A 12,092-nucleotide genomic window follows, 5' to 3' on the forward strand; every position below is an offset into this window, starting at 1 on the left:
CACTAACAAGCAGGGATAGAGAAGTTATTGTTCCCCTTTATAGGGTTTTTTTAATAAGGCCACATCTGGACTACTGCATGTAGATCTGATCACCTGAATTCCATGGGGGATGAAGTAGTAGTGGAGATGATTCAGAGGTGAGTGAACAAAGGCTTGAGTATTCGTATTTATTCATAACAATGCTTCATGGTACAAACAATTTTTATTTATCAATATTTGGGTGGATTTCTAATCGTGATCTTCAGCAAAATATTAGTAAGATCATTAAAATTTTTTTTTCTTCTTGTGTTGTTTATACAATGAAGCACTGATTATGAGGTGAAAAAGATATGATATCACAGAGACATGTGATAAGTGAGTAAGGTGATTTCACTGGATTAATACAGAGGGGGATTCAAAGAGTGGAAGGTGAGAGGGGGAAAAGGAGAGGCCATAGAGAGTGGTAAGTGAATGGAATGCATTTATCAGAATGTTGTGAATTTTGGAAGCATTAAGTAGCTTAAGGCTGAATACATTAGGTGGACCGACCATGGTGGGTCTAGTCTGTTGAGTCCACGAAGGTTGCTGTAATAATAATAATAATAAGAAGAAGAAGAAGAATTGAGTATTTCTGGTTTTGAATGTAACCTATTCCAGATGCCTTTCTACATTTCAGATTTTAGTTTTTTCTTACTTCAAGTACTAATGTGTACTCTTGATTGCATTTCTTGAATACTGTTTTTTTATCACTGTTCTGAAAGTGAATATCTCATTTTGAAATTACTGAAAGTATTTACTGCAGACACTAAGAATATTTTTGCCAATAATTTCTCCATATGACAGTCAAAAGAACAGCAGAACACTGTGCCCCTTCACTTGATAAAAACCTGAGTTTGCTTCTGTCGTGATGACAGGAACTTTGTATTGGCTTTTTCAGTTAAAGGTGAGTTAGGCAATCTCATAATGAGATAGCAAGTTTTTCTCTTGCAAACTCAGGTGTTTCATCCAACATACAGTATTATTATTTTCTTGACCTCCCCCAGAGTCACAAGACTCATCACAGGAAGTCAACAGTCAATACAAAGTCTATCATACCACTCCTTAAATTCTCCACTGTTTGCACTTTCACCATCTTCTCAAGCAATGCATTCCAAACTCCTACCACCTCTCCATAAAAAAAAAACTTACTTATTCTTAACTCTTTTAATCATAACTTCCTTTGTAACTTCAAGGGATTTTCCTGTTCTTTCCTCTTATTCTATCAATATGAAAAATCTCCTCAGTGTTCATACAATAATAACCTTTCAACAGCTTAAATGTCGCCTACCATTCATATGAAATTATATCCCTCCTTTTATCTTCTATCTACCAAACTCTGCAGTTCACACACCCTCAGTCTATCCTCATAATCAACATTGTAAGTTCTGCTATCATTTTTGCTATCCATATCTTCACTTTCTCCAAGGTTACTTCATCCTGTTCAAATTCTGAGCACAGAAATCCAGATGTGGCCTGATCAAAGTTCTCTTGTGGTTAATTTCCTCTGAACTTCAAATTTCTGAGTATGAAGCATCCTATCTGTGGATTCCAAATTTCAAAAACCTTACATTTAGTTCCATTAAACTGACATTCCCATTCATTAAGCAGTCTTATTTACATATTACTCACTATTCCAGCATAATCAAATGCTCTTGAAGAGCAAAACAAGAAAAAAAAACAATCAGCACTAATATCACATGCCTGCAAATATCCAGTATATATGTGTGCAAATCAACTAGAGAACACACCTAATTAACAGATAAAAATACTATCAGTGAGCATAATATTAGATGGTGTGGTATACAGATGAAAGATTAAGTAGTGTAGATGGTGGATTGCAGTAGACAGTCCTTGGAGGTGTCACATAATAATAATATGCCACCTTTATCATCTCCGATTTCCTTTACAATTTTCTTTCACCATTTTCAAACTTTACAATCATCTCCAGGACATTTTTGCTACCACTGTGATATCTTCTATTTTCTAACCTGTCTTGTGATGACTTTACATTAGGTGCTTTTCCACAGAGCTTAGCTTGCTTACATTTTCCTCTGTAATTTTCTTTCTTTCTTTCTCTTTCTCTCTCTTTGGCCATTTGCTGACTTACTTGATAGGAACTTTCAACATGCATTCTTCATTTCAAGGACTAATTCTTTAATTGCGGCTGCACAGTTAGTCTAGTGGTTGTGCGCTTTGCAACCATATGCCCGAGGAAGGAGTGTCTTAGGTTCAATTCCCATCAGAGATATGAGGAGCTGAAGGATCTTCCTCAGCCATAGCGATGTTAGCTGGTCTTGGGGGATGGACAGTAGGGTTTTTTCTTCCCAGTTATCTGGGGTTTTTCATCCTGCAAAGCAGATAAACTGGCCTTGAGAACTCAACACCACTGCAGACATAGGATACACTGGGTCGCAGGACTGACCACGTTATCCTCTGAACAGTTTAGGTTTGAAGATTAATAAACCCTCGAAACCGCAAGGTAAAAGAGGGGGGAAAGGAAAATGAGATGAGATTCTTTATTTGCTTAAGTCTGGCATAAAGTTAGTTTTTTTTTTTTTTGATGAAATTTGTTGAAAGGTTATTTTTCACTTGGTTAGAGTATAATAAACTTAGTTTAATCCTTTATCCAAGTGTGAGCAAACAAAGTTTGCACCTGAAAGTATCTTCAGGACTGGGGTAATGTGGTACAACACCAGGGCACTCCTTGCAAAGGTGGAGCAAGCTACCAACACTCCTATCTCAGTATCTCCCATAATGCAAAACACATCTCCTTGTGGATATGTCTAATGTTATGCATTAAGGGAAGGGCCACAACCCAGACTAGTTTCGACCTTTATTGAGGTAGAATGGGAGTTCATGCCTTTCATCACTGGCCTCTTTAGATTTAAAAAAAAGTTGTGCTGAGAGTCAGCCTGATAGTGAGAGAGGAGGAGAAAGATAGAGGGGATAGTAGTAGATAGTTAAAAGAGGCCTCAGCCAATCTACTTGGCCTGACTTAAATGTCAGCACCAAGCAGATCTCCGACATTATCTCCCTCCATCCATTCTTTTTAGCTTTCCCCGGTCAGTCACCTCTTCAGGTGTCTGCCCAAGGAAAGTGGGGAAAAACAAATGAAAGAAGCACCACATGAAAAAGAGGAACTGGTAAATAACATTAAAAATTACATATAACAATTTGTAAGACAAAACCAAAGAAATAAGAAACTAGGTGAATTCTGAAATTTCAACCTGAACGACCAGTTTAATACTGAGAAGAGCAGGGGTAGAGCCTCGCCTGGGTGATGCAGCCCACAAGAAGCTGCACCGCCTTGGTGTAAGCCTTCGCAGCCCAGGTTCTCAGGATACCCCCTCCTGTGTGGAATAGACATAGACCTTTTTTACAACAAAAATTCTAATCTGAAAGAGGACAAAAAGAAGAAAAAACAAACCAGATTTTTTTTTTTTTTCCCCGTCTGGCAGATCTATATCAGGAATGGACTGACTTGCCAGCATGTTAGGCGAGGTTTAAATCCTCCTGCTGTCTATTTTTGTGGGTTCTAATTATGTGATTGGCTAATTTATCTCCGCGGACGTAGTTTAGCATGTAAAGGCCTCTGTACAATGCTAGTACCACGTCGTCCCCTGCATCAATAAAATCGTTAATCTGTTCAGGAGTGATTTCATTTATGTCCTCGACAAACATATCGTTCCATTCTGCGCTGACAACTTTAGGCCCATTTTTTCCTGTGAGTATGAGTTCAATGTCTCCAAATGTTTCTATTGCTGTTCTTAATAGCTTCACATGCTCGGGGAAGTCCTTTAAGAGATGCAGTATTGGTGCATTGGCTTTCGCGTGAGGGAACTTTGTGGGTTCTGAAGTTGCCTTTATTTTTCCAACTTGTGCTGGACTTCCTTGTTTCGATTTTTTAATATTTACTTCTTCAGGGCTGGTTGGCCTCTTTTGTGTGGTCTCTGCATTGTTGATTTCCATATCTACTGCCTCCATGTCCTCGTCTATTGTGACTGCAGTGATAGTTCCATTTTGTTGGTGCTGCTGGTTATTTTCGGTTGCTATGTCTGTAGTGGCAGTTTGATCGGTGGCCGGTTCCTCCTGCCCTTCATCTCTCCTGGTTGCAGGCTTCTCCACTGGTGTACTTGGCAGTGTTTCGGAGGTGGTGGCATGATTCTTTGTTGTTCCCTCATGCACGGCCTTCAGGGTGGGGAAATCATTCGGTTCTGCACCAATGACATTTTTGGCTGTTGTTTCCATGTTGGGTGTAATAGTGCCTCCCAATTTTTTGGCCAGATTTCTGTCCGGACAGGTGTCTATTTTATGGCCATTAGTGCCGCATTTTAGGCATGCCGATTGGCACTGTGCTAGTGTATAACCCGCTGTTAGGCAGTTCTTACACTTTAACTTCGGGCACTGGGCCCCGAGATGAGTCAGGGCTCCACATTTAAAACACTGCCTCTTTACTCTCGGGTAACTCACCATTACCCTGGCCGACCCTATCATTACAAAATTCGGAACTTCTGTTTTCATCGTTAACGAGAATGTGACTTCCCCCGACATCCATTCAGGGTAGTCAGCGTCTTTGCCTACTTGGACATCTCATACGGTTCCCCATTTCGAAAAGACTTGATTAATTATGTCGTTGCCTCCTTCTAGGTATTCCAGAGGGAATCGCTCTATTCTCATCTTTTTAGAGATGCTACCAACGACAAAAGGATGGCAAAGTTTCCCTTGACACTCAACCCCTTTGAGTAGTTTCTCCCTTGTTGTTGTTGTATTTTTACAAACTACTTGATATCTGCCACCCCCATAGGGGTAAAGCCAGAAATATTATCTGCCCCTACGCAGTCAATTAGCGCTTTTGCAAACGTCCTCTTGTGTACACTTGTGTCGATTTTGAACCCGAGGGTTCTTACTCTCGGTAGAGCCGAAGACATACTTCAAAAAAAAAAAAGGGAAAAGTAGACCCTTGTACGATCCAAGTCCACAAAAAGACAGACCTGTAAAAAAGGCCAAGCTTTCCCTGTTTGCAGATAAGAAAAACCTGTTACACTTAGGTACAGGGGGAACACAAAGAACCAAAAAAGTTCTTACCAAGGCAGCAGGACTGAAATAGGAGCTCTCTCTTGGGGTCTGGTAACTGGAATCCAAGGCTGGGATACTTTCACTGCAGAGCTGGAACATGGAGCTTTCTCTTGGGGCTGCTAAAGCTGGAACTTGTCTCATCAGTGGGAGTTAGACTAGAAATCAGGCTAGAAGTTTTTTTTTTTTTTTTTTTTTTGCCAACATGCCTCTCTGGATGAATCAATCAATAAATGTTTTTTTTTTTTCTTCTCAGACTTTATCAGCGAGATTCCGAGGTTTGAATTCTTGTTTTCAAACTCCTTTTTTTCCTCAACAATATCTGTATATGAGTCAAGAGTTCACCTCTGAAAGCTGCTTGAATATGATTTTTTTAAAATCTTTTGTGCATATTTGTCTTTTCAATATAATATTTATTTTTATCTTAAATATTGATCAGGTCTTATTTAAATCCTCTGCATACTCCAATATTCTGAACTATGGCTATCACTAATAACATAGCCCAGGGGTTCCCAACCTTTTTGTTTCCTAGAGCACATTCTAAAATACCAGCAGGGCGATAGTAACATCTATTTTTTCAAGCAAATATTTTGAATTCTTTTGTTAAATGAATACATACAAAGGTTACATTATAATCAAATGTTTTATTACTTAAAAGTTTACATTATATAAAAATTTAAATATATATATGTAAGTTAGTGTGATCTTGGGCATTGCATTTCATTGGCCAGTGCTTCATAATTAGGAGAATATGATGATATTTCAGTTCTTAAACTGGAATGAACAACTTCGAATGCGCATCTACTTTACATTGTATGCGTTTAATACTCATCATGTGTCATTAACGCATGCATCGTATAGCATGCCATGAATTGTTGCGTGATGTGCACGTGATTATTTCAAACTATATGGCACATGGTTGAACAGCGGCAGGCACACAAATTGGTTGCCATGGTGCCGCCGGGCATAAGGTTGGGAATGCTTGACATAACCAATATGACTTTTATTTCTTGTGTGTGTTCTCTTCATATGAATTTGTACACATCTTTAATGTAGAATACTGTTAGCATCATTATTATCAAATCATTTTCTCTTTTCTCCAAATTTTCTGTATGTCTATTATTCATTTCTTCTGTGGCTGTTTATATCTCTAAAAACCAACTTTGCCTTTTTTTCAGTACATCAGTTGCCTTCTCCTATGACTTGAATTTACCCACAATCTTCTATTTGAAATTTCATACCATTGAAGAAATTTATCTTCATGGTTAGTGTTGTTGAATGCTATAGTTATTCTATTTTCCTGATCACTATTGGCTGAATATACCATCATATAGTTATTATTTAGAAGAATATCATCTGTTTAAGTTGTTTTCATATTGATAACACCAGTCATGTATACATGATGCTTCTCTAATTCATTTGCCAGTTTGTTCTTTTCAGTTGATACTTCTTTTTATGTTGACTATGCCTATCTCATATTTGCTGATATGGAGTATGTTCCAGTAACTGACTTTCACTTCCACTCCAGTTCCCTGATAAAAAAAAAGTGGAGGGCCCTCGTTAACCAGGTTTACCACCCCTCTTAATCAATATAATATTTCATCATGTTATATCATTTTGTGGTTTAAGTCTGACTGCCTGCCAGTTCTCTTGAAGAAGTTGGCGATGAGGTTCCAAATTGCCAGCCTATCCTCTTTCATTCATTATTTATTAAGATTATTTATTATTCATTTATTATTCATTTTATACATTATATTTGTATATAATTATTATTATTATTATTACATAATACCTCCAGGGAGTCCAAAGACTCATCGAGGGCACCTACTCTACAACTCTCCATCTCCACCAACCGCAACTACCTTCATCATCTACACCAGCACCATCTACTGGTGACCACCACCACTAGTATTTTCACAATCACAAACATCCATGCCCACGGTGGGATTTGAACCCGCAGACTTTTGGCTGGAAAGCGTATATGGTAATCACTTGGCCAACCAGGCCAGCAAAATGGAAAAGGAAAATTGCCCGAACAGGGACTGGAACCCTGGACCCTTAGGTTAAAAGCCTAATGCTCTAGCGACTGAGCTATCTGGGCTTCTAATAATTATAATATCATCATCATCATAACACTAATTATGGGTATAGACCATATTGGTCTGTTCCGATCTCATTATCTATCCAATATCCTTTTCTGAGGTGTACCCTGCCTTTTCTTTCCAATTGGCTTATATTTTAGTATTTGTTTAGGATGTTGGGTGGTGGCCATTCGGTTTACATGTTCAATCCATTTTTGTTTATAATTGTTTAGTTTTTCTTCTATTGATTTTGTTTTTTAGTTCTTTTAAAATGACTTCATTCCTTTTTTTGATCTAATAATGTGTATTTTGCAGTTCTCATAAATCTCATTTCACTTGTTTTTATTATTTGTTTATCTTGTTTGTTTATTGCCCAAATTTCACTGCCATATAATAATGTGGGTACTGCTAAAGTATTGTATATTTTCAATATTTTGTATATAAGAACATAAGTTATCTTTATAACTCTACTACTAGTATGTTCTTTCTTGTGGTTATATAAGTTGCTTTAATATCATTTTATTCTAGATGATTATCAGAATTTTCCAGACCACCCCCATATAATAATTTATATATTATATTATATATGTTATTTATTATTATATACAAGGGGGGAAAGGTAGTCTGGAAAGTTCTGATAAACACCTAATACCTGTTCTACATTATGAGTGAGAGAAGGTCACTACCCAGACCGGGTTTCAACCTTTATTGAGGTCTCATCAGTGAGTAGGTAGACCTAGAAATACCAAGTTTGTAGGAAAAATTATATTAAAACAACTGATATAACCACAAGAAAGAACATACGAGGATAGGACATAAGTTATCTTTATAACTCGGCTACTAGTATGTTCTTTCTTGTGGTTATATCAGTTGCTTTAATATCATTTTATTCTAGGTGATTATCAGAACTTTCCAGACCCCCCTCCCTCGTATAATATATTTATATATTATATTATATATAGAATATATATTACTTATTACAAAGAACAGGTAAGGAGGCGACTCAGTTGGTAAGGGTAGTACAAGTTCAGTATCATCAGCAGTTAGCTAATGAAAAAAAAAATCCTAGGGAGTTCTTTTGATATGTAGCCAAAAAAAAATTACAATAGGATGCTATTCATTGAAGAAAATGGTATAAGGACAACTGCTACAGATGATATAGTTGAAATATCAAGTCAGCAGTTCATAAAGGTCTTTCATCCTTGTGAATGCAGCATCATGGAGAGTTTGAGAACAGTTGTTGATGATGATGATGAAGAGAGACAGACTGTAAGCGAGCAAGAGGTATATGGGGAAATAAGCAAACTTGATGTTAATAAGGCTGTGGGACTTGATAATATATCACCATGTATTTTGAAGCAATGTGCCAGGGAGTTTACATCTGCCTTGACATATTTGAGTCTTGCACTGGGTCAAGTTCCAAAGGAGTGGAAAGAAGGCAAGATTGTACTGCTTACATAAAGGGGGATAACAGAATTCAAACATCAAATTATAGACCAATCTGTGTGTCAGGTATTGCGGTTAAAGTGTTGGAAAGGCTGGTGAGAATCAGGATCCAGAATTGGATTAACAACAATGTATCATCTTTGATGGACAGCACTGATTTGCAAAAGGGAGGTCATGTTTTATAATATTTAAATATTACAATAAGGTGACGGAAGCATTGGACATGAAAGATGGATACACAGTAGTATACTCAGACTTTGCAATGACTTTAATATATTACCGCATGAAATGTTGTTAGTCAAGCTAGAGTGGATGGGGTGGGATATTAGCCTAGTGCATTGGATCAGAGATTGGCTGTCTGATAGGTATCAACAAGTTGTGTATGGGGGAGCAATATCCCAGAAGAGGGAAGTCACTAGCTGTGTCCCGGGGGGGGGGGTCTGATTTAAGGCCATTGTTATTTAACTGTATGTTAATCATATTCAAGAAGATTTGAATGGCTGTTTGCAGATGATACAAAGTTGGAATGAGCTACATCAGCGGTTGCCAAAGTGGCTGATATAACATTGTTAGGTCGATAGAAAAATATAAGACATCATTGTAGGGGTAATATTTAATTCGGTTAACTTGGATTACCTCCATCCTGAATGACAATGCAATTAAGAGTGGATCGTGGGAGCAGTGACATGAATAGGACCTGTAAGATGGAGCGAGGTCATGAAAATAGTTATAGAGGCCAATCAAGTGGGCTAGAATGACGTATTTACCAATAAACAGATGTTGTGGTTCCCACCTGGCTGGTGCGGCGGGAGCGAGATTGAATACGTGTAAGTATAAGTAAATAAGAACCGTGCACGTGTTGATACTAGTCTCAGTTTTGCACCTCAACATACAAGTGAGCGTTAATATTCTAAAATTCATCAACATACATATTTTAATCCAATCATTATCCATTCACGAACTAAACTTCTCTATGCTGAAGAGTTCAGCAGGACTGGTAGTAATACCAGTGATATTAATACCAGTAGTTTATTAATATCACTAGTAATACCAGTGATATTGCTAGTGATAGTATAGTAGTAGTAAAAGTAATATAATAATTAATTATATGAAGAGCCAAAGGCTTCAATTCAGTGACCTAAACTTATTTAAGTTAGGATATTACATCCCATATTGTTTCATAGCCGAATAAGAAACTCAAAGAGTTTCATGCTGAATATAGTAAATATATAAAGTTCGGCGAGTCCAAGCATAAGCAAATACCTGGATAGTGTTACAACTGACTCTTTAGGAAGTGCAACACTGAGGCAACTCATGGTAAGGGTGGAGCAAGCTCTGATCACTAGTCTTGATATTTCCCCATAATGTGAAACCCAGCTCCTAGGAGTTGTATTACTGTTCTACATTATGAGTGAGAGAAGGTCACTACCCAGACCGGTTTCAAATTTTATTTATAATAAATTTAGTTTAATCCTTTATCCAAGTGTGAGCAAACAAAGTTCCACCTTTGCAAGGAGTTGCTCTGGTGTTGCACCACCTTACCCCAGTCCTGAAGATACTTTCAGGCACAAACTTTGTTTGCTCACACTTGGATAAAGGATTAAACTAAATTTATTATATTCTAACCAAGTGAAAAATAAACTTTCATTAACCTTTATTGAGGTCTCATCAGTGAGTAGGTAGACTTAGAAATACCAAGTTTGTAGGAAACAGAACTTACATATACCTACTATGAGAATTGCCAAGAAGGTGTCCTAATAAATTATTAATTATATGAAGAGCCAAAGGCTTCAATTCAGTGACCTAAACTTATTTAAGTTAAGGGATATTACATCCCATATTGTTTCATAGCCGAATAAGAAATTCAAAGAGTTTCATGCTGAATATAGTAAATATATAAAGTTCAGCGAGTCCAAGCGTAAGCAAATACCTGGAAAGTGTTACAACTGACCCTTTAGGGAGTGCAACACTGAGGCAACTCACGGTAAGGGTGGAGCAAAATCCGATCACTATTCTTGATATTTCCCCATAATGTGAAACCCAGCTCCTAGGAGCTGTATTACTGTTCTACATTATGAGTGAAAGAAGGTCACTACCCACACCGGTTTCAACCTTTATTGAAGTCTCATCAGTGAGTAGGTAGACCTAGAAATACCAAGTTTGTAGGAAATAGATAATTTATTTATATAATAGGTTATATAATAGATAATTTATATAATAATTTATTAGGACACCTTGAGGGTATATGTAAGTATGATGAGCTGTTCTGTTGAGGGTATATGTAAGTATGATGAGCTGTTCTGTTGAGGGTATATGTAAGTATGATGAGCTGTGTGTGTGTGTGTGTGTGTGTGTGTGTGTGTGTGTGTGTGTGTGTGTGTGATAAAAGAGACCTTCTAGATGAGTCTGTGACTCCATGGTGGGGGGTCTTAGAATAATAATAACTAACAGGGCACACTACAAGAAGCTGAGGACTTAGGCCAGAAGCCTAAATTAATTCTTTGCATTCCTTAAATGCTATGTAGAGATTCTATCTATATAGACTTTTCTACATATCCACATTTCCTGCACATATTCTTTACAACCCTCCATATTGAATTAAATATGTATGATTAAAAACATAAAATTATAAATACTGTACAGTAGTCTCTCAGTCTTATGATTTTCGAATATTGTTACAACCACTAAGTTAACCAATCCTTGAATGCGAAAGCATGTCATATGGCTCCCAGAACAGCACTATGTAACTATGCATTCAGTTATTCAGTGTGATTAATTGAATGAACCTGTGACCAACTGACTTTCTAATCAGATCTAATAACTGAATAGGTTAAGCAGTCTTATTTACCTATTGCTTCATCTCTCCTTTTTTCATCAGCTTCTTTTAATTTTCTATCATGAACTTGATCATGAAGTGCTTGTATGTCAACCTACAACAATAAAAATACAGAAAGTTATCATACAAAAAAGTTATCATATTCATGTTTAATGCACAGCAATTACTCTCTAATGAGAAATTATCATTTAGTTCATAGACCGTCACAGGTAAATCTGGACCTAAAGCTGCATATGTAAATCAAGTCTGGACTTAAGTGACTTCAGATCCAAATACCAGTCCTAGCATCATATGCTATCTTCTCACCACCTATAACAACTTTGATACTAAATTTAGAAAATGAAAAACAAAAGGATATGTTCATTCGTGTATTTCAAAGTCAATAGCATGCAAGCTTTAGTGTTGTATTTCTGACAAACTGAAACATAAGACATGAAGAAAAATTAATACAACAGAATACTTTTGTTAGAAATTAATTTAATAAACTTATCACCCAAGTATCACAGGAACATTTAATATGAATTCAAGAATTAAACAAGGTATAAGTAACATAACTGAAGAATCAACAATGAGAACGTCATGTGTGAATAAAGTGCCGTGATCCAAATTGCTCTAAACGTGTAACCAGACATTTTTAA

At 36.9% G+C, this 12,092-nt stretch overlaps 1 protein-coding gene across 1 annotated transcript in view; it reads right to left on the minus strand.

The window, feature by feature from the left end:
• The window catches only part of LOC150108391 (RIB43A-like with coiled-coils protein 2), an 83,728-nt gene that overhangs the window by 51,533 nt on the left and 20,103 nt on the right, over positions 1-12,092 (minus strand). The window contains exon 2 of the mRNA XM_090390457.1: positions 11,467-11,548. Within this exon, the coding sequence (XP_090246583.1) occupies positions 11,467-11,548 (82 nt within the window). The remainder of the gene's footprint in view (positions 1-11,466; positions 11,549-12,092) is intronic.

The sequence above is a fragment of the Typopeltis vanoorti genome, chromosome 3 (assembly GCF_054136105.1).
Source record: "Typopeltis vanoorti isolate ZY-2024b chromosome 3, IOZ_Tvanoo_1.0, whole genome shotgun sequence".
In the NCBI taxonomy this organism is placed as follows: Eukaryota; Metazoa; Arthropoda; class Arachnida; order Uropygi; family Thelyphonidae; genus Typopeltis; species Typopeltis vanoorti.